Source organism: Ranitomeya imitator, chromosome 2, assembly GCF_032444005.1.
Source record: "Ranitomeya imitator isolate aRanImi1 chromosome 2, aRanImi1.pri, whole genome shotgun sequence".
Lineage (NCBI taxonomy): Eukaryota > Metazoa > Chordata > Amphibia > Anura > Dendrobatidae > Ranitomeya > Ranitomeya imitator.
The window spans coordinates 300,765,962-300,790,250 of record NC_091283.1 but is presented as its reverse complement, the minus strand read 5'-3'; the positions used below and the strand labels follow the sequence as shown (position 1 = coordinate 300,790,250).

General features: G+C 44.7%; 1 protein-coding gene across 1 annotated transcript in view; it reads left to right on the top strand.

Annotated features, from left to right (window-relative positions):
- The window catches only part of LOC138663353 (zinc finger protein 585A-like), a 169,609-nt gene that overhangs the window by 43,754 nt on the left and 101,566 nt on the right, over positions 1-24,289 (top strand). Inside the window, exons 11-12 of the mRNA XM_069749533.1 lie at positions 12,259-13,973; positions 20,449-20,453. Coding sequence (XP_069605634.1) covers positions 12,259-13,973; positions 20,449-20,453 — 1,720 coding nt within the window. The remainder of the gene's footprint in view (positions 1-12,258; positions 13,974-20,448; positions 20,454-24,289) is intronic.

Genomic DNA, 24,289 nt, shown 5'->3' with positions numbered 1-24,289 from the left:
TGTCAAATCTGCGGTTGTGCTGGGTTGAGGGGCAGTTTCAGGCAAATCTATGTCACTTGTCTCCCTAAAAAAAACCTGAACCCGGCCTTGCAATGCCACCAGTTGCTATTGGCCCCCGAGAAGCTTCCTCATTAAAAAAATACTCATCCCCATCATCCTCCTCGTCCTCCTGCTCCTCCTGTTCGCCCGCTACCTCGTCCTGTACACTGCCCTGACCAGACAATGGCTGACTGTCATCAAGGCTTTCCTCTTCCTCTGCTGCAGACGCCTGCTCCTTTATGTGCGTCAAACTTTGCATCAGCAGACGCATTAGGGGGATGCTCATGCTTATTATGGCGTTGTCTGCACTAACCAGCCGTGTGCATTCCTCAAAACACTGAAGGACTTGACACATGTCTTGTACCTTCGACCACTGCACACCTGACAACTCCATGTCTGCCATCCGACTGCCTGCCCGTGTATGTGTATCCTCCCACAAAAACATAACAGCACGCCTCTGTTCGCACAGTCTCTGAAGCATGTGCAGTGTTGAGTTCCACCTTGTTGCAACGTCGATGATTAGGCGATGCTGGGGAAGGTTCAAAGACCGCTGATAGATCTGCATATGGCTGGAGTGTACGGGCGAACGGCGGATATGCGAGCAAAGTCCGCGCACTTTGAGGAGCAGGTCGGATAACCCCGGATAACTTTTCAGGAAGCACTGCACCACCAGGTTTAAGGTGTGAGCCAGGCAAGGAATGTGTTTCAGTTGGGAAAGGGAGATGGCAGCCATGAAATTCCTTCCGTTATCACTCACTACCTTGCCTGCCTCAAGATCTACAGTGCCCAGCCACGACTGCGTTTCTTTCTGCAAGAACTCGGACAGAACTTCCGCGGTGTGTCTGTTGTCGCCCAAACACTTCATAGCCAATACAGCCTGCTGACGCTTGCCAGTAGCTGCCCCATAATGGGACACCTGGTGTGCAACAGTGGCAGCTGCGGATGGAGTGGTTGTGCGACTGCAGTCTGTGGACAAGCTCTTGCTTCTGCAGGAGGACGAGGAGGAGGAGGAGGGGGTGCGAACGGCTACAGCCAACTGTTTCCTAGACCGTGGGCTAGGCAGAACTGTCCCAAAATTGCTGTCCCCTGTGGACCCTGCATCCACTACATTCACCCAGTGTGCCGTGATGGACACGTAACGTCCCTGGCCATGCCTACTGGTCCATGCATCTGTTGTCAGGTGCACCTTTGTACTCACAGATTGCCTGAGTGCATGGACGATGCGCTCTTTAACATGCTGGTGGAGGGCTGGGATGGCTTTTCTCAAAAAGAAGTGTCGACTGGGTAGCTCGTAGCGTGGTACAGCGTAGTCCATCAGGGCTTTGAAAGCTTTGCTTTCAACTAACCGGTAGGGCATCATCTCTAACGAGATTAGTCTAGCTATGTGGGCGTTCAAACCCTGTGTATGCGGATGCGAGGCTAAGTACTTCCTTTTTCTAGCGAGAGTCTCATGTAGGGTGAGCTGGACTGGAGAGCTGGAGATCATGCAACTAGCGGGGGTGCCAGTGGACATGGCAGACTGAGAGACGGTTGGAGACGGTATTCTTGCCGCTGCCCTACATGCAGTGTTTCCAACTAAGAAACTGCTGATTCCCTGACCCTGACTGCTTTGGCCTGGCAACAAAACCTGCACAGATACTGCAGGTGGTGCGGAAAATGGTGGCCTTACAGTGACAGAAGGGATGTAGCGTTGCTGACTAGCTTCATTGGCCGAGGGTGCTACAACCTTAAGGGACGTTTGGAAGTTAGTCCAGGCTTGCAAATGCATGGTGGTTAAATGTCTATGCATGCAACTTGTATTTATACTTTTCAGATTCTGATCTCTGCTTAAGGTAGTTGAACATTTTTGACAGATGACTTTGCACTGATCAATTGGATGTTGTTTAAAAAAATGCCAGACTGCACTCTTTCTAGCATCGGATACCTTTTCAGGCATTGCAGACTGAGCTTTAACCGGATGGCCACGCTGTCTGTTATGTTTGCTAATGACAGGTGTTATGAAGGCAATCCAGAAACACAGTGTGCTTAGCGATCAGAGCGCACACAGTGATCTGACAAATACCCAAAAATACAAGAACGAGCTCTGAGACGTGGAAACTCTGTAGACTGCACACCTGATCCTATCCTAAACACAACTAAAAGCGGCTGTGGATTGCGCCTAACAACTACCTAGGCAACTCGGCACAGCCTAAGAAACTAGCTAGCCTGAAGATAGAAAAATAGGCCTGACTTGCCCCAGAGAAATTCCCCAAAGGAAAAGGCAGCCCCCCACATATAATGACTGTGAGTAAGATGAAAAGACAAAACGTAGGGATGAAATAGATTCAGCAAAGTGGGGCCCGATATTCTAGGACAGAGCGAGGACAGTAAAGCGAACTTTGCAGTCTACAAAAAACCCTAAAGCAAAACCACGCAAAGGGGCAAAAAAAAACCACCGTGCCGAACTAACGGCACGGCGGTACACCCTTTGCGTCTCAGAGCTTCCAGCAAAACAAAAGACAAGCTGGACAGAAAAAAAGCAACAAAAAGCAAAAAGCACTTAGCTATACAGAGCAGCAGGTCACAGGAACAATCAGGAGAAGCTCAGATCCAACACTGAAACATTGACAAGGAGCAAGGATAGCAGCATCAGGCGGAGTTAAGTAATGAAGCAGTTAACGAGCTCACCAGAACACCTGAGGGAGGAAGCTCAGAAGCTGCAGTACCACTTTTGACCACAGGAGTGAATTCAGCCACAGAATTCACAACAGTACCCCCCCCTTGAGGAGGGGTCACCGAACCCTCACCAGAGCCCCCAGGCCGACCAGGATGAGCCGCATGAAAGGCACGAACAAGATCGGAAGCATGAACATCAGAGGCAAAAACCCAGGAATTATCTTCCTGAGCATAACCCTTCCATTTAACCAGATACTGGAGTTTCCGTCTAGAAACACGAGAATCCAAAATCTTCTCCACAATATACTCCAATTCCCCCTCCACCAAAACCGGGGCAGGAGGCTCAACAGATGGAACCATAGGTGCCACGTATCTCTGCAACAACGACCTATGGAATACATTATGTATGGAAAAGGAGTCTGGGAGGGTCAAACGAAAAGACACAGGATTGAGAACCTCAGAAATCCTATACGGACCAATAAAATGAGGTTTAAATTTAGGAGAGGAAACCTTCATAGGAATATGACGAGAAGATAACCAAACCAGATCCCCAACACGAAGTCGGGGACCCACACGGCGTCTGCGATTAGCGAAAAGTTGAGCTTTCTCCTGGGACAAGATCAAATTGTCCACTACCTGAGTCCAGATCTGCTGCAACCTATCCACCACAGAATCCACACCAGGACAGTCCGAAGACTCAACCTGTCCTGAAGAGAAACGAGGATGGAACCCAGAATTGCAAAAAAATGGAGAAACCAAGGTAGCCGAGCTGGCCCGATTATTAAGGGCGAACTCAGCCAACGGCAAAAAGGACACCCAATCATCCTGGTCTGCAGAAACAAAACATCTCAGATATGTTTCCAAGGTCTGATTGGTTAGTTCAGTCTGGCCATTAGTCTGAGGATGGAAAGCCGAGGAAAAGGATAGGTCAATGCCCATCCTACCACAAAAGGCTCGCCAAAACCTTGAAACAAACTGGGAACCTCTGTCAGAAACAATATTCTCAGGAATGCCATGCAACCGAACCACATGCTGAAAGAACAAAGGTACCAAATCAGAGGAGGAAGGCAATTTAGCCAAGGGCACCAGATGGACCATTTTAGAAAAGCGATCACAGACCACCCAAATGACTGACATCTTTTGAGAAACGGGAAGGTCAGAAATGAAATCCATCGAAATATGTGTCCAAGGCCTCTTTGGGACCGGCAAGGGCAAAAGCAACCCACTGGCACGAGAACAGCAGGGCTTAGCCCTAGCACAAATCCCACAGGACTGCACAAAAGTACGTACATCCCGTGACAGAGATGGCCACCAGAAGGATCTAGCCACTAACTCTCTGGTACCAAAGATTCCAGGATGACCAGCCAACACCGAACAATGAAGTTCAGAGATAAGTTTATTAGTCCACCTATCAGGGACGAACAGTTTCTCTGCTGGACAACGATCAGGTTTATTCGCCTGAAATTTTTGCAGCACCCGCCGCAAATCAGGGGAGATGGCAGACACAATGACTCCTTCCTTGAGGATACCCGCTGGCTCAGATAAACCCGGAGAGTCGGGCACAAAACTCCTAGACAGAGCATCCGCCTTCACATTTTTAGAGCCCGGAAGGTACGAAATCACAAAGTCGAAGCGGGCAAAAAATAACGACCAACGGGCCTGTCTAGGATTCAAGCGCTTGGCAGACTCGAGATAAGTCAAGTTCTTATGATCAGTCAATACCACCACGCGATGCTTAGCTCCTTCAAGCCAATGACGCCACTCCTCGAATGCCCACTTCATGGCCAGCAACTCTCGATTGCCCACATCATAATTACGCTCAGCGGGCGAAAACTTCCTGGAAAAGAAAGCACATGGTTTCATCACTGAGCAATCAGAACCTCTCTGTGACAAAACCGCCCCTGCTCCAATCTCAGAAGCATCAACCTCGACCTGGAACGAAAGAGAAACATCTGGCTGACACAACACAGGGGCAGAACAAAAACGACGCTTCAACTCCTGAAAAGCTTCCACAGCAGCAGAAGACCAATTAACCAAATCAGCACCCTTCTTGGTCAAATCGGTCAATGGTTTGGCAATGCTAGAAAAATTACAGATGAAGCGACGATAAAAATTAGCAAAGCCCAGGAACTTTTGCAGACTTTTCAGAGATGTCGGCTGAATCCAATCCTGGATGGCTTGGACCTTAACTGGATCCATCTCGATAGTAGAAGGGGTAAAGATGAACCCCAAAAATGAAACTTTCTGCACACCGAAGAGACACTTTGATCCCTTCACAAACAAAGAGTTAGCACGCAGGACCTGAAAAACCATTCTGACCTGCTTCACATGAGACTCCCAATCATCTGAGAAGATCAAAATGTCATCCAAGTAAACAATCAGGAATTTATCCAGATACTCACGGAAGATGTCATGCATAAAAGACTGAAACACAGATGGAGCATTGGCAAGTCCGAACGGCATCACTAGATACTCAAAATGACCCTCGGGCTTATTGAATGCAGTTTTCCATTCATCTCCTTGCCTGATTCTCACCAGATTATACGCACCACGAAGATCTATCTTAGTGAACCAACTAGCCCCCTTAATCCGAGCAAACAAGTCAGATAACAATGGCAAGGGATACTGAAATTTAACAGTGATCTTATTAAGAAGGCGGTAATCAATACACGGTCTCAGCGAACCATCCTTCTTGGCTACAAAGAAGAACCCTGCTCCCAGTGGTGATGACGATGGGCGAATATGTCCCTTCTCCAGGGATTCCTTCACATAACTGCGCATAGCGGCGTGTTCGGGCACGGATAAATTAAATAATCGACCTTTAGGGAATTTACTACCAGGAATCAAATTGATAGCACAATCACAATCCCTATGCGGAGGTAGAGCATCGGACTTGGGCTCTTCAAATACATCCTGATAATCAGACAAGAACTCTGGGACCTCAGAAGGGGTGGATGACGAAATCGACAAAAATGGAACATCACCATGTACCCCCTGACAACCCCAGCTGGATACCGACATGGAATTCCAATCCAATACTGGATTATGGGTTTGTAGCCATGGCAACCCCAACACGACCACATCATGCAGATTATGCAACACCAGAAAGCGAATAACTTCCTGATGTGCAGGAGCCATGCACATGGTCAGCTGGGCCCAGTATTGAGGTTTATTCTTGGCCAAAGGTGTAGCATCAATTCCTCTCAATGGAATAGGACACCGCAAAGGCTCCAAGAAAAACCCACAACGTTTAGCATAATCCAAATCCATCAGATTCAGGGCAGCGCCCGAATCCACAAACGCCATGACAGAAAACGACGACAAAGAGCATATCAAGGTAATGGACAGAAGGAATTTGGACTGTACAGTACCAATGACGGCAGACCTAGCGGACCGCTTAGTGCGCTTAGGACAATCAGAAATAGCATGAGTGGAATCACCACAGTAGAAACACAGACCATTCAGACGTCTGTATTCCTGCCGTTCAACTCTAGTCATAGTCCTATCGCACTGCATAGGCTCAGGTTTAACCTCAGGCAGTACCGCCAAATGGTGCACAGATTTACGCTCGCGCAAGCGTCGACCGATCTGAATGGCCAAAGACAAAGACTCATTCAAACCAGCAGGCATAGGAAATCCCACCATGACATCCTTAAGAGCCTCAGAGAGACCCTTTCTGAACAAAGCTGCCAGCGCAGATTCATTCCACTGAGTGAGTACTGACCATTTCCTAAATTTCTGACAATATACTTCTATATCATCCTGACCCTGGCACAAAGCCAGCAAATTTTTCTCAGCCTGATCCACTGAATTAGGCTCATCGTACAGCAATCCGAGCGCCAGGAAAAACGCATCGACACTACTCAATGCAGGGTCTCCTGGCGCAAGAGAAAATGCCCAGTCTTGAGGGTCGCCGCGCAAAAAAGAAATAATAATCAAAACCTGTTGAATAGGATTACCAGAAGAATGAGGTTTCAAGGCCAGAAATAGCTTACAATTATTTTTGAAACTTAGAAACTTAGTTCTATCTCCAAAAAACAAATCAGGAATAGGAATTCTTGGTTCTAACATAGATTTCTGATCAATAGTATCTTGAATTTTTTGTACATTTATAACGAGATTATCCATTGAAGAGCACAGACCCTGAATATCCATGTCCACACCTGTGTCCAGAATCACCCAAATGTCTAGGGGAAAAAAAAAAAGTGAACACAGAGCAGAAAAAAAAAAAAAAAAAAATGATGTCAGAACTTTTTCTTTCCCTCTATTGAGAATCATTAGTTTGGCTCCTTGTACTGTTATGTTTGCTAATGACAGGTGTTATGAAGGCAATCCAGAAACACAGTGTGCTTAGCGATCAGAGCGCACACAGTGATCTGACAAATACCCAAAAATACAAGAACGAGCTCTGAGACGTGGAAACTCTGTAGACTGCACACCTGATCCTATCCTAAACACAACTAAAAGCGGCTGTGGATTGCGCCTAACAACTACCTAGGCAACTCGGCACAGCCTAAGAAACTAGCTAGCCTGAAGATAGAAAAATAGGCCTGACATGCCCCAGAGAAATTCCCCAAAGGAAAAGGCAGCCCCCCACATATAATGACTGTGAGTAAGATGAAAAGACAAAACGTAGGGATGAAATAGATTCAGCAAAGTGGGGCCCGATATTCTAGGACAGAGCGAGGACAGTAAAGCGAACTTTGCAGTCTACAAAAAACCCTAAAGCAAAACCACGCAAAGGGGCAAAAAAAACCCACCGTGCCGAACTAACGGCACGGCGGTACACCCTTTGCGTCTCAGAGCTTCCAGCAAAACAAAAGACAAGCTGGACAGAAAAAAAGCAACAAAAAGCAAAAAGCACTTAGCTATACAGAGCAGCAGGTCACAGGAACAATCAGGAGAAGCTCAGATCCAACACTGAAACATTGACAAGGAGCAAGGATAGCAGCATCAGGCGGAGTTAAGTAATGAAGCAGTTAACGAGCTCACCAGAACACCTGAGGGAGGAAGCTCAGAAGCTGCAGTACCACTTGTGACCACAGGAGTGAATTCAGCCACAGAATTCACAACAGCTGTCCTCCAACAGGTATTGGCTTTGCCACGCGTTTTGGGCCAGACACGGGCCCGGCAGATGGAACCTGTTGCGATGTTGATGCCTGCTGCGGCCCCTCCTCCTCCGCTTCAGAACTACTGCCGCCTGCACCCTGTTCCCCCAATGGCTGCCAATCAGGGTCAACAACTGGGTCATCTATGACCTCCTCTTCTATCTCGTGTGCAACTTCGTCTGTGTCACCGTGTAAGCCGGTGGTATAGCGTTCGTGACGGGGCACCATAGTCTCATCAGGGTCTGATTCTGCATCAGTACACTGCGAGGGCAATGTTGTGGTCTGAGTCAAAGGAACAGCATAGTAATGTGGCTGTGCATCTGTGCACTCCATGTCCGATTCAACTTGTAATGGGTATGGGCTGTTAACTGTTTCACTTTCTAACCCAGGAACGGTATGTGTAAAGAGCTCCATGGAGTAACCCGTTGTGTCGCCTGACGCATCCTTCTCTGTTGTTGTTTTTGCTAAACAGGACAATGGAGCGACTTGTCCCTAAGCGTGAACATCCACTAACAACGCGCTGCTTTTACATTTACCAGTTTCAGAAGAGGAGGCAAAAGAGCTAGAGGCTGAGTCAGCAAGGAAAGCCAAAACTTACTCTTGCTGCTCCGGCTTTAAAAGCGGTTTTCCTACTCCCAGAAAAGGGAGCGTTCGAGGCCTTGTGTAGCCAGACGACGAACCTGGCTCCACAGCTCGAGACTTAGGTGCTATATTGTTTTTCCCACGACCACCTGATGCTCCACCACCACTACCATCATTACCAGCTGGCAATGAACGCCCACGGCCACGACCTCTTCCACCAGACTTCCTCATTGTTTTAAAAACGTAACCAAAGTAACGGTATTTGTTACTGTAAAACAACTTACAAGGTGAACTCAAACTTCTGTAGGATTTAGATATCCCTTTATAGGTGGGTGAGACTGCAAGGAAAATCAGGCACAATGTTACACACTCGGTTTTCTGTGGCACAATATGAGAGAGATGCCACACACGCAGGACTGTCACTCAAGCACAAATGCCAATATTAATCTCCCACTATTTATTTTTTTTCACGGAGAATTTAAAAACCAAAATAACCAAAACCAGACACTAGGCTTTCTGTGGCCCACAATTTGAGAGAGATGGCACACACGACTGGCACAGAAGCACAAAGGCCAATATTAATCTCCCACAATTTATTTTTTTTTTTCAGGGAGAATTTAAAAACCAAAATAAAAAAAAAAAACACTAGGCTTTCTGTGGCCCACAATTTGAGAGAGATGGCACACACGACTGGCACAGAAGCACAAAGGCCAATATTAATCTCCCACTATTTTTTTTTTCAGGGAGAATTTAAAAACCAAAAAAAAAGCAGACACTAGGCTTTCTGTGGCCCACAATTTGAGAGAGATGGCACACACGACTGGCACAGAAGCACAAAGGCCAATATTAATCTCCCACTATTTATTTTTTTTTCAGGGAGAATTTAAAAACCAAAATAAAAAAATAAAAAACACTAGGCTTTCTGTGGCCCACAATTTGAGAGAGATGTCACACACACGACTGGCACAGAATCACAAAGGCCAATATTAATCTCCCACTATTTATTTTTTTTCAGGGAGAATTTAAAAACCAAAATAAAAAAAAAGCAGACACTAGGCTTTCTGTGGCCCACAATTTGAGAGAGATGGCACACACGACTGGCACAGAAGCACAAATGCCAATATTAATCTCCCACTATTTATTTTTTTTTCAGGGAGAATTTAAAAACCAAAATAAAAAAAAAAACAGACACTAGGCTTTCTGTGGCCCACAATTTGAGAGAGATGGCACACAGAGGACTGGCACTCTAGCAGAAATGCCAATCTTAATCTCCCACTACTTTTTTTGGTTAGGGAGAATTGCCAAGAAATCAGGGCCAGTATTACACACTAGGCTTTCTGTGGCCCACAATTGGAGAGAGATGGCACACACAGGACTGGCACTCTAGCAGAAATGCCAATCTTAATCTCCCACTACTTTTTTTGGTTAGGGAGAATTGCCAAGAAATCAGGGCCAGTATTACACACTAGGCTTTCTGTGCCCCAAAATTGGAGAGAGATGGCACACACAGGACTGGCACTCTAGCAGAAATGCCAATCTTAATCTCCCACTACTTTTTTTGGTTAGGGAGAATTGCCAAGAAATCAGGGCCAGTATTACACACTAGGCTTTCTGTGGCCCACAATTTGAGAGAGATGGCACACACAGGACTGGCACTCTAGCAGAAATGCCAATCTTAATCTCCCACTACTTTTTTTGGTTAGGGAGAATTGCCAAGAAATCAGGGCCAGTATTACACACTAGGCTTTCTGTGGCCCACAATTGGAGAGAGATGGCATACACAGGACTGGCACTCTAGCAGAAATGCCAATCTTAATCTCCCACTACTTTTTTTGGTTAGGGAGAATTGCCAAGAAATCAGGGCCAGTATTACACACTAGGCTTTCTGTGCCCCAAAATTGGAGAGAGGTGGCACACACAGGACTGGCACTCTAGCAGGAATGCCAATCTTAATCTCCCACTACTTTTTTGGTTAGGGAGAATTGCCAAGAAATCAGGGCCAGTATTACACACTAGGCTTTCTGTGCCCCAAAATTGGAGAGAGATGGCACACACAGGACTGGCACTCTAGCAGAAATGCCAATCTTAATCTCCCACTATTTTTTTTTTTTTTGGGAGAATTTAAAAACCAAAAAAAAAAAAAAAAAGCAGACACTAGGCTTTCTGTGGCCCACAATTTGAGAGAGATGGCACACACGACTGGCACAGAAGCACAAATGCCAATATGAATCTCCCACTATTTATTTTTTTTTCAGGGAGAATTTAAAAACCAAAATAAAAAAAAAGCAGACACTAGGCTTTCTGTGGCCCACAATTTGAGAGAGATGGCACACACGACTGGCACAGAAGCACAAATGCCAATATGAATCTCCCACTATTTATTTTTTTTTTCAGGGAGAATTTAAAAACCAAAATAAAAAAAAAAAACACTAGGCTTTCTGTGCCCCACAATTGGAGAGAGATGGCACACACGACTGGCACTCAAGCACAAATGCCAAGATTAATCTCCCACTATTTATTTTTTTTCAGGGAAAATTTAAAAAAAAAAAAAAAAACTGGGACTGTCCTACAATTACTATCTTCCTGCAGTAATCTTAGCCAGGTATGGCAGGCAGCAATAACAAGGAGTGGACTGCTGCACAAAGTAAATCAAAAGTGTGGACAAACAAACAAGATAGCTGTGCAGAAAGGAAGGAACTACAGGATTTGTGCATTGAAAAAAGCAGTTGGTTTGCACAGCGGCGTACACACAGCAATGCAGCTATCAGGGAGCCTTCTAGGGCAGCCCAATGAGCTACAGCGCTGAGGAAAAAAAATGTAGCTTCCACTGTCCCTACAAACAAAAGGTGGTGTTGGACAGTGGAAATCGCTACAGCACAAGCGGTTTGGGGGTTAATGGACCCTGCCTAACGCTATCCCTGCTTCTGACGAAGCGGCAGCAACCTCTCCCTATGCTCAGATCAGCAGCAGTAAGATGGCGGTCGGCGGGAACGCCCCTTTATAGCCCCTGTGACGCCGCAGACAGCAAGCCAATCACTGCAATGCCCTTCTGTAAGATGGTGGGGACCAGGACCTATGTCATCACGCTGCCCACACTCTGCGTCCACCTTCATTGGCTGAGAAATGGCGCTTGTCGCGTCATTGAAACGCGACTTTGGCGCGAAAGTCGCGTACCGCATGGCTGACCCCACACTGGGATCGGGTCGGGTTTCATGAAACCCAACTTTGCCAAAAGTCGGCGACTTTTGAAAATGAACGATCCATTTCGCTCAACCCTATTCCAGATATTAGCATGCGCAGTGGATGTTGGAGAGTGAAAATTGTAAATTTCCCAAGTTATTACCCAACACATAGTGCCCAGATTGTGCTCCAGGAGATACACATGCCGTAAAATAAGTGGTTTCTTCTCACTATAGTGATGCCAAAAGCATGGATGCTTAATGTGGTTTTGAGCACAGTCTGTAAACTGTAAACTGTCATTGTCTTGGTGAATAATTTAATAATTTTGCATAACTTACCATTTTTACAGACCGTTTAAGTAGAAATGTTCAAAAATATAGAATTCAAGGATATTTTATTCTAAAATAATAATTGGTTTTATTCTTGGCAGATGACCGTACCAGGAGATCAGCAGGACAGCTGACATCTTTAATGTTTAAATCAGATAATCTTGAGATCCCACAGGATACAATTGAAGTGAATGCCATTACTCCAAATATACCATCATCCCTTCACAGCAAAGATCTGTCATCTGATCATTTGGAACAGGTCCTGTCTTCTGATTCATTGCCTAGTACTAATGAAAATCAAAGTCACGAAATAAGCATTAAAAATCGAACTGCTTCTAAAGCAATGAAGACATTTTCATTTTCAGAATATGGAAATAGTTTTCCCCTAGAAAAGTCATTTCTCAAACAACAAAAACTTCACAAAGCAGACAACAGATTTTCTTGTTCCAAGTGTGGGAGATGTTTTAACCAGAAATCAGATTTTGTCAGTCACCAGAGGATTCACACAGGGAAGAAGCCATTTTCATGTTCAGAATGTGGGAAATGTTTTATTCGGAAAGCGCAGCTTGTTACCCACCAAAGAACTCACACAGGAGAGAAGCCTTTTTCCTGTTCAGAATGTGGGAAATGTTTTATTCGAAAAGAGCATCTTGTTACCCACCAAAGAACTCACACAGGTGAGAAGCCTTTTTCCTGTTCAGAATGTGGGAAATGTTTTATTCGAAAAGACCAGCTTGTTATCCACCAAAGAACCCACACAGGAGAGAAGCATTTTTCCTGTTCAGAATGTAGGAAATGTTTTAACCACAAAGCAAATCTTGTTAGCCACCAGAAAACCCACAGAGGGGAGAAGCCTTTTTCCTGTTCAGAGTGTGGGAAATGTTTTAAACACAAAGCGAATCTTGTTAGCCACCAGAAAACCCACAGAGGGGAGAAGCCTTTTTCCTGTTCAGAATGTGGGAAATGTTTTCTAGCTAAATCATTTCTTGTCAGACATCATAGATCTCATACAGGGGAGAAGCCTTTTTCCTGTTTAGAATGTGGGAAATGTTTTAACCACAAAGCGAATCTTGTTAGCCACCAGAAAACCCACAGAGGGGAGAAGCCTTTTTCTTGTTCAGAATGTGGGAAATGTTTTCTAGCTAAATCATTTCTTGTCAGACATCATAGATCTCACACAGGGGAGAAGCCTTTTTCCTGTTCAGAATGTGGGAAATGTTTTAACCAGAAAGCGAGTCTTGTTAGCCACCATAAAACCCACACAGGGGAGAAGCCTTTTTCCTGTTCAGAATGTGGGAAATGTTTTAACCACAAAGCGAGTCTTGTTAGCCACCATAAAACCCACACAGGGGAGAAGCCTTTTTCCTGTTCAGAATGTGGGAAATGTTTTAACCACAAAGCGAATCTTGTTAGCCACCAGAAAACCCACACAGGGGAGAAGCCTTTTTCATGTTCAGAATGTGGGAAATGTTTTAACCAGAAATCACATCTTGTTAGCCACCAGAAAACCCACACAGGGGAGAAGCCTTTTTCCTGTTCAGAATGTGGGAAATGTTTTACCAGTAAAGCGAGTCTTGATAGCCACCATAAAACCCACACAGGGGAGAAGCCTTTTTCCTGTTCAGAATGTGGGAAATGTTTTACCAGTAAAGCGAATCTTGTTAGCCACCAGAAAACCCACACAGGGGAGAAGCCTTTTTCATGTTCAGAATGTGGGAAATGTTTTAACCAGAAATCGCATCTTGTTAGCCACCAGAAAACCCACACAGGGGAGAAGCCTTTTTCCTGTTCAGAATGTGGGAAATGTTTTACCAGTAAAGTGAGTCTTGTTAGCCACCAGAAAACCCACACAGAGGAGAAGCCTTTTTCCTGTTCAGAATGTGGGAAATGTTTTAACCACAAAGCGCATCTTGTTAGCCACCAGAAAACCCACACAGGGGAGAAGCCTTTTTCCTGTTCAGAATGTGGGAAATGTTTTACCAGGAAAGTGAATCTTGATAGCCACCATAAAACCCACACAGGGGAGAAGCCTTTTTCCTGTTCAGAATGTGGGAAATGTTTTAACCAGAAATCGAATCTTGTTAGCCACCAGAAAACCCACACAGGGGAGAAGCCTTTTTAATTTTCAGAATGTGGGAAATGTTTCGTGAAGAAACCATCTCTTTCTAGCCACCAAAGAATTCACACAGGGGAGAAGCTTTTTTTAAGTTCTTAATTGTTTTTACATAGTCACATACAAGTGCTTCTAACTAAATTAGAATATTATCAATAAGTTAATTTATTTCAGTTCTTCAATGCAAAAAATGAAACTCTTATATTAGTCATTACAGACTGATCTATCTCAAGCGTTTATTTCTGTTGATGACTATATCCTACAGCCAATGAAAACCCAAAAGTTATTATGTCAGTAAATTAGAATAAAAACACCTGCAGTGGCTTCCTAAACATTTAAAAAAGGTCCCTTAGTCTGGTTCAGTAGGCTCCACAATCATGAGGAAGACTGCTGACTGGACAGATGTCTAGAAGGCAGTCATTGACACACTCCAGAAGGAGGGTAAGCCACTGTAAAATATTAGTATTTCAATAATAATAAAATGTAGATTACGTAACATATGCAGGTTATAACTAGCAAATAGATACTCTGTATATTGATGGAATTAGTTATTCTGAGGATTTTGGCCAATACATCTGTTCTCTGTTTGTCAGAACTATAGGGCTTTTGTCAGAACTGTCAATATGTGGCTATTTGGAGATAGTAAATGGTTCTTAAAGGGAAGGTGCCACCAGTTTTCTTGTATTTTGTTTTTTGTGAAATTAAGCTTAAAATAGTAATTAAAATGTATTAATGCAATGTTTGCACTGTTTGCAAACATTTCTATATGAAAAATATTATATATTTTTCTACAAATATACATATTTACCACTAGGGGGAGCATTTTCCGTTTTAGACCTCAAGCAGCTATAGTAAGATTTAGCAGCTCTGCCCCAGGGATATTAGACCACCCAAAAGGGGAGGGAAATGGTGATGTCAGCAGTTACTGCTCCAACAGTAAGAATGAAGAGCAGCATCACAGGGCAGCACCATTTTGTGTGTGACTGCCCTGTGACCTGCTGTCACCAGCAGTTACTGCAGCGGAGTCACAGCTTGTTTACAGAGGAGCAGAACACAGTGGGCTCAGCAGCATCTGGACCCAAGAAGAGTGAAGACATGTGGTGTGCAAGGAGCAGCATTAGGAGCTGTCTGGGAGCTCCAGCTCTGCAGTGCATAGCCAGGCATTATGGAGGGAGGGGAGAGATGCATTGTATGGCTAAGGCCGGGGTCACACTAGACCGTAATACGGACGAGTGCAATGCGATAAAAAAATCGCATAGCACTCGTCCCAATGTTAATCTATGGGGCAGCTCCCATTATCCGATATTCTCTCGGCCGTATTCAGGATCCGAGTGATTGTCAGCGTATCTTGGCCGAGAATCACCAATGAAAGTCTATGGGGTAAGAAAAAAATCGCACAGCACATGGACCATCAGTGTGACTTGCGAGAAATTCTCAGGCATTGGGCAGGTGACAGGAAAGGCTCAGCCATTATTTGCTCATTTTGCAAGTGTTTGAGAAAATCTCACCATACGGATGTCACACGGATCATTGCATGCGAGAAAATCGCATCCTCGCACTGCACACGGATCACTGTTTTGGTAACATTTGTGCGATTCTCGTCCGTCAAAAACGGACCTTTTTTTATACGTTGTGTGTGTCCCCGGCCTAAGAATGACTGATGGGAGAGAAAGAGACGTGAAGTATGATGAGTGAGACACATATGGAGTGTGATGGGGAGATACACCTTGAGGCTGTGTGCACACGTTCAGGATTTTTTGCATTTTTTTGCGTTTGTTCGCTATAAAAATGCAATAAAAACTATTTAAAAATGCATACATATGCATCCCATCATTTATAATGCATTCAGCAGTTTTTGTGCAGATGTTGCGTTTTTTCTGGGGAAAAAAACGCATCGCAGTAAAAAACGCAACATGTTCTGCGCATGTCGTGTCTCCTCCTTTGATGTGGGCTCCGGCGCTGAGCCCACATCAAAGTCACGACATGTCGGCTGTTTTGTACAGCTGACATGTGCGCGTAATAGCGTCAGGATGGTCACCATAGAGGTCCTTGAGACCTCTATAGTTACTGATGCCGGTTTGCTGTGAGCGCCACCCTGTGGTCGGCACTCATAGCAAGCCTGTAATTCAGCTACGGAGCAGCAATCCGATGATCGCTGCTATGTAGCTGAGCCGATCGAGTTGTGCCTGCTTCTAGTTTCCCATGGAGGCTATTGAAGCATGGCAAATGTAAAAAAAAGTTTTTAAAAATATGAAAAAAAAAAAAAATTAAAGTTTAAATCACCCCCCTTTTGCCCCATAAAAAATAAAACAATAAAAAAATCAAACCTACACATATTTAGTATCACCGCATTCAGAATCGCCCGATCTGTCAATAAAAAAAAACATGACTGACATGTGCCCGCAATAGCGGCGGGTGAAATCGCGATTCAACCGTTCCTCTGTATGTGTTTTCCGTCCGGCGGAAACAGCTGTTTTGATGGATCCTGCAAAAAACGGATGAAACGTGTGGCCATCCGGCGCTAATACAACTCAATGAGAAAATAACGGATCCGGCGAAAAAAACCTGATCTGGCAGAAAAAAAAGGAACTTGTGGAAAAAAACGTATCTGGCGGGAAAAAACGGATCCGGCGGAAAAAACTGATCTGACAGAAAAAAAGGAACTTGTGGAAAAAAAACAGATCCGGCGGAAAAAAACGGATCAGGCGGGAAAAAAAGGATCCGATGGAAAAAAAACTGATCTGGCAGAAAAAAAAGGAAATTGTGGAAAAAAAACGGATCCGGCGGAAAAAAACGGATCAGGCGGAAAAAACTGATCTGGCAGAAAAAAAAGGAACTTGTGGAAAAAAAACGGATCCGGCGGGAAAAAAAGGATCCGATGGAAAAAAAACTGATCTGGCAGTAAAAAAAGGAAATTGTGGAAAAAAAACGGATCCGGCGGAAAGAAACGGATCAGGCGGGAAATAAAGGATCTGATGGAAAAAAAACTGATCTGGCAGTAAAAAAAGGAAATTGTGGAAAAAAACGGATAAGGCGGAAAAAAACGGATCAGGCGGGAAAAAAAGGATCCGATGGAAAAAAAACTGATCTGGCAGTAAAAAAAGGAAATTGTGGAAAAAAAACGGATCCAGCGGAAAGAAACGGATCAGGCGGGAAAAAAAGGATCCGATGGAAAAAAAACTGATCTGGCAGTAAAAAAAGGAAATTGTGGAAAAAAACGGATAAGGCGGAAAAAAACGGATCAGGCGGGAAAAAACGGAACTGGCAGATAAAAAGAACTTGTGTAAAAAAACGGATCTGGTGGGAAAAAATGGATCCGGCGGAAAAAACTGATCTGGCAGAAAAAAAAGGAACTTGTGGAAAAAAACCGGATCAGGCGGGAAAAAAAAGGATCCGATGGAAAAAAAAACCTGATCTGGCAGAAAAAAAAGGAAATTGTGGAAAAAAACGGATCCGGCGGGAAAAAACGGATCCAATGGAAAAAAAACCTGATCTGGCAGAAAAAAAAGGAAATTGTGGAAAAAAACGGATCCGGCGGGAAAAAACGGATCCGGTAGGAAAAAAGTGGATACGGCGGGAATTAACGGATCCAGCAGGAAAAAATGGATCTGGCGGGAAAAAACGGATCCGGCGGGAAAAAAATGGATCCGGTGGAAAAAACGGATCTGGCGGAAAAAAACGGATTCTGCAAATGTGCTCGCAGGATGCGTTTTTTTTCCCATAAACTTGTATTAGTGACGGATCGTGACGGATGGCCACACGTCGCGTGGTCGCGTCTGTCGTGCAACGGATCCGTCGTGTTTTGGCGGACCGTCGGCACGAAAAAACGTTCAAGTGAACTTTTTTGTCCAGCGCGTCCGCCATTTTCTACCGCGCATGCGCTGCCAAAGCTCCGCCCCCTCCTTCTAGACTTCAGAATGGGCAGTGGATGTGTTGAAAAACTGCATCCGCTGCCCACGTCGGGCACAAATTTCACAATGTGCGTCGGTACGTCGGCCCGACGCATAGAGACGGACTCGTACAGACGCAAGTGTGAAAGAGGACTTTATGAGGGTTGAATTAAAACAAAAAAAAAACAAAAAAACGCGTGGGCGCCCGTGCAATTTTCTACGCCAGAGGGGGAAAGCCGACGGCCGGGGGCCAATATCTGTAGCCTGCTATGAATATCAGCCCGCAGCTGTCTGTATAGCCTTTACTGGCTATTACAATAGGGGGACCCCAAAAAAAAAAATTGCGTGGGGTCCCCCTATATTTTATAGCCAGAAAGGCTACGCAGACAGCTGCAGGCTGATATTCATAGCCTAGAGAGGGGCCATGGATATTGCCCCCCCCGGGCTACAAATACCAGTCCACAGCCGCCCCAGAAATGGCGCATCTGTAAGATGCGCCAATTCCGGCACTTAGCCCCTCTCTTCCCACTCCCGTGTAGCGGTGGGATATGGGGTAATAAGGGGTTAATGTCACCTTGCTATTGTAAGGTGACATTAAGCCGGGTTAATAACAGAGAGGCGTCAACAAGACACCTATCCATTATTAATCCAATAGTAAGAAAGGGTTAAAAAAAACACGCACACATTAGGAAAAAAGTATTTTAATATTCTTCATTTCACCATACTTACCATACTTCAGCGCCTGAAAAAAACGTAAAATAATAAACCGTATACTACCTGTCCGCCGTAGTCCAATTAATATCGAGTGTCCCACGACGATCTCCCCTATAGAACAGTGACATTGGGTGATGTCACCGCTCTATAGGACCCTCAGTGACACACTGACAGGAGACAATGGCTCCTGCACTACATCACTGACAGGTTACCTTAGGACAAGGTCTCACTTTATGGCAATTGCTGCCTGGGAAAAATTCTCATACAGCAATGGCATAAAGTGAGACTAGGGACTTTTTTTTTACAGTGGCGGAGGAATACAGTGGTGGAAGGATACCTTCCTGCTGTCATTGTGTTCCTGGAGCCCCTAGAGAGCAGTCGCATTATCTGATGCTGCTGCTCTCCACGGGAGATCGTCGTGGGACACTCGTGGATTTCTGCGGACAGGGAGTATATTGGTTGTTTGTTTTTTTCATATTTTTTTACAGATGACACTGGCTTCGGGGAACAAAATGACAAGTAATGGTGAGTATGAAATCTATGTTTAATGTACTGTATGTCTATAAGTATGTAATGTATTGTATGTAGCATGCATGGAGTATGTATGTAGCATGTATGTATGGAGTATATATGGAGTATGTATGGAGTATTTATTTATTTTTTTTTCATTCAACACATTAGCCGGATGATGGGACTATTACTGTCCCATAATTGGCTAATGTGTCAATCACTGTCATTGTAGCAGGCATCATCCGATGGGACTTGTAGTCCCATCGGACGATGCTTGCATACACGCATAGAGACCCCCCCCACGCCGCACAGACCCCCCACGCCGCACAGACCCCCCACGCCGCACAGAGACCCCCCCACGCCGCACAGAGACCCCCCCACGCCGCACAGAGACCCCCCAAGCCGCAGAGACCCCCCCACGCCGCACAGAGACCCCCCCACGCCGCACAGAGATCCCCCACGCCGCACAGAGATCCACCCACGCCGCACAGAGACCCCCCCCAAGCCGCACAGAGACACCCCACGCTGCACAGAGACCCCCCCACGCCGCACAGAGACCCCCCCACGCCACACAGATCCCCCACGCCGCACAGAGACCCCCCCACGCCGCAGAGACCCCCCAAGCCAGAGACACCCCACGCCGCACAGAGACCCCCACACCGAACAGAGACCCCCCCCCATGCCGCACAGAGACCCCCCCCCATGCCGCACAGAGACCCCCCCATGCCGCACAGAGACCCCCCCACGCCGCACAGAGAGGGAGAGCGACACAGGGGGAGAGTGCAGTTTACCGGAGATCACTGGGATTGTGGGGAGGCGGAGACACAGCAGAGGGAAGCACACAGGGCAGCTGTGAGAGCAGAGGATGTCTGCCCAGAACGTGCAGTGCCTGGAGTACAGAGGAGCAGTCAGTGCTTCTGTCCTGCGATAGAGAGCAAGTGGAGCTCAACAGATAGCACTGGACTATAATAAAATGGCAGCTAGTCACACCTACAGCAGTGAGTTGTGCAGCCCACAGAGGCGTGCCCAGCTCACTGCTAATGCTGCTGCAATGTTACAGATAGGGTCCGAGCCGGTCTATTATCTCCTATGTCCATGGGGTGCCGTAATCTGACACTGATAGTGACGTGCTACTGCTGCAAAACCAAGATGTCAGCCCCCAGTGCATTCTTTCTACTCATATATCACACGAAATCTGTTTTACATGCATTCAAATCTGGGTTATAACAGCATGTTATGCTACATTACATTGATTAATTAATGATCTACAAACGCGGTACCTTCCCTTTAAAGGTCATAGGCTATATGCTTAAGCATTTCAAAATGAGGTAATGTACAAAAAACTAATATTCATATTCCGCAAGTTACTAGTGTTCTTCTAATATGGTAGAGGCTATGAACATAGGGGCAGAACATCTTATGTTGTTCTGAGACAGGAAAAATAGAAACCAATGTAAGTCTATGGGTCAAAATAGTATATAAGCCGACCTAACTCTTGTTCAGGAGATCTCTCATACTTTAAGAATCTCCAACCCGGACCACATCAACTTCAAGATCATATGTAAGAACCACTGAATGCTTGTTTTCTCTTTTATAATCTAATACTTATTTTTGGGTGCTATGAACTTTTCTTCATTTTTGTAATCACTTTTTGAATAAACATTAAACAAGATTTGTATTATCCACATAATTCAATATTGCGTTCCTTTCTATCCTCACCGTGCTCTTACTTAAAGGGAACCTGTCACCCCGAAAATCGCGGGTGAGGTAAGCCCACCGGCATCAGGGGCTTATCTACAGCATTCTGTAATGCTGTAGATAAGCCCCCGATGTTACCTGAAAGAGGAGAAAAAGAGGTTAGATTATACTCACCTAGGGGCGTTCCCGCTGCTGGTCCGGTCGGATGGGTGTCTCTGGTCCGCTGCGGCGCCTCCCATCTTCATTTCAAGACGTCCTCTTCTGATCTTTAGCCACCGCTCCGGCGCAGGCGTTCTTTGTCTGCCCTGTTGAGGGCAGAACAAAGTACTGCAGTGCGCAGGCGCCGGAAAGGTCAGAGAGGCCCGGCGCCTGCGCACTGCAGTACTTTGTTTTGCCCTCAACAGGGCAGACAAAGTATGCCTGTGCCGGAGCCGTGGCTGAAGATCAGAAGAGGACGTCTTGGAATGAAGATGGGAGGCGCCGCAGCGGACCAGAGACACCCATCTGACCGGACCAGCAGCGAGGTGAGTATAATCTAACGTCTTTTTCTCCTCTTTCAGGTAACATCGGGGGCTTATCTACAGCATTACAGAATGCTGTAGATAAGCCCCTGATGCCGGTGGGCTTCCCTCACCCGCGATTTTCGGGGTGACAGGTTCCCTTAAAAAAAAAAAGTAAGACTAAATTCGTTATTTAATAGCCCAATGTTTCCTCCGGGGCTTGACCCCCAACCCTTTTCTTGGTGGATCTTGAAAGGCCTAACTACAATAAAACACCTCTGCTCCCCATTTAATGTCGCCTTATCTAGACAGGAATTTATCCAAAACATGAACCCCCAATATTAGAGAAGCGTTTCGCATTAATCAGATCTTTGATTTTGTTAGGAGAAGTGTACCAGGCAGGTATTCTTTTAGACTAACTGGATTTGAACAAAAATGTTCAAGCGATCCCCTGGGGAAAGGGGTAATCTCTTTATTATACTCTTCCTTTGCCACTACACAAGAGGAGAAAAAACTTAGATTTATGCAGCAATGGGAGGAAGATCTGGGGTTCGAAATATCACTAGAGGAATGGCAACGCTGTTGTGACGCTTTATCAAAGGGCTCCCATCAGGTATCCATGGTCGAATCTTCCCTCAAAGTCCTCCATAGAACATATCAGGTACCCACGAGGCTGCATGCCATTTATCCTCAGATATCACACAAATGTTTTAGGGGTTGTGATGCGCCTGGGGACATGAGACACATATGGTGGACATGCCCGGTAGGGGTTGGCCTGTGGTGGGAGGTGAAGTTCTTGGTTGATAGGATGTACGGAAATGGGATACCACTGGACCCACTGACATTCCTACTCGGATTAAAACCACCGGGGGTTTCCAAAAACCTATATAGGTTGGTGATTTTATTGGGAATGGCGACCAAAATACACATAGCATCAAAGTGGAGGACTTCCTCACTCTCAATGTCCCAGGTTAAAGACAAAATGAACCCTATCATGATGTATGAACGTATTCAAGCGACGAGAACTGACGGCTGGAATTCCTTTTTTCAAATCTGGTCTCCGTGGCTAGACTTAAACCCCGGAGATCAAATGACGCTTGCTCTTACACTTTCTCCGTGAGGCATTGACTGGTAGTCCCTAGATGGACCGAATTGCTGCACCCCTTTTTTTTTTTTCTTCTTTCTTCTTCTTACTCTGTGAGTTGATGACCTAAAAATTAGCCTATGTCGGTGTCGGCCTGATGTTTATTATTATGAGGAAAAATTATTATAAAGTGGATTTATAATGCTCCTACCCTAATGTACTTACCCTTTTGTATCTGTCCTGTCTTAGTCTTGTCTCAAACTAATATGCACAAATGTCCTTTATTTGTTATACTATGTTTTTGTTGATATAAGTGCAGTTTTTGTACTTTCAAAACTCCCATGTTGGGAGACCATTGTGTTATTCTCGAAATAAAAATTATTGAAACAAACAAAAAAAAAAGTAAGAAAGTGTTATTTTTTTCTAACATTTTCGGGAGCCCAGCCATATCTGATTTTTGTGCTATTTTGGGTGGATTCCTTTCGATTGCACACAGGGGGAGGACAGCTCTGCTAAACACCTGTTGTTCAAGGTGCAGGAATTCCACTATTTCACGTCACAAGGATCAGACAGAGCCTACAGAGGAGTGAAGATTTGTGTCTCCAACCATAAAGAGCTGCATGTGTCCCATCCAGGCGGAGGTCTGAGGAGTCAGTAAAGATACGGAGGACCATCCATTGACCATTGGATCAATCCACTAGAGGAAAAGACATTCCATATGTGAGAAAATGGATTTTATTCATGATTATTCTAAGAAAAGTATTATAGAGTTTGTTTGATCATAGCCATACAGATTCACAATTATGGTCTAGTTTGTATAGCCAATGTGAAGCAGAGAATCTTAAAATTGATAAGAGGTTTTTCTCAGTAAAACAAGTTACAGAGAAAGCTTCAAAATGGAATGTACATGGTCTGAGTGTACAATAATTTAGTCTTTGAGAAAACTGAAACACAAACACATAAAGCATGTACTATCACACAAGACATTGGTCATACTGACACACAAGAGTCTGACGGGGATTACTTCGATTGTCCAAATTGTTTGATATTGTCAGAACATAATAAACAATTGGAAGATCAAATTGATACTTGAACAGAATTATTGTCCAAATTGCACCAAGATATAAAAAAGGCTTCTGTTGTTACACGATCAAACAAACAGGAAGACAATGCGCCACATCATTTTTACCAGGCACACAAAATCCAGATGTTTCAGTAGAAGATTTACAGGCAGATGAACTACAACAGAAAAAATTACATGACAGAGCAGCACAAATTAATCTGAAAATTACAATCAGTTAATGAAAATTGTAAAAGACGTTCCTAATTTCAATGACAAGATGGATGCCTTTTATAATGTGGACATTTTTGAATCAAACACAGATGAATTTAATCTTAATGATGAACAAAAAAACAATATATTCAAAGTATGGTTACCCTCACATATGGGAAAAAGGTTACATACCACACCCAGATTAAATGATAATGAATTGACACAGCACAAAAGAAGACAGACTTAGACAATTAATACTGTTTACGACCGGTGAAGCCACTCCTACAATTGATGTCCTGGAAAATGTACGAACTAATATTAATGTTGACCCATTTGCATTTTTGGTAAAATTTGAACAGGCCTTTAGGATGGTGATGAATCTTAGGCCTCAACCGGAGCCAACATCCATGATCAGATTTTTTGTAAAAAAAAGTTCAAATATTTAGAGCCTGCCTCAGAGCAATTGGCTAGTGCTCAGCCATCATTGCAAGAAGCAACAGTTTTTGACTAAAATAGCTGTAGTTCATAAGAAAGAAATCAGCTGAAACCTAGACCCACAGTAACATCCAAGAACAGAGATTATATTGATCATAGAGGTAAAAATACTACACAAA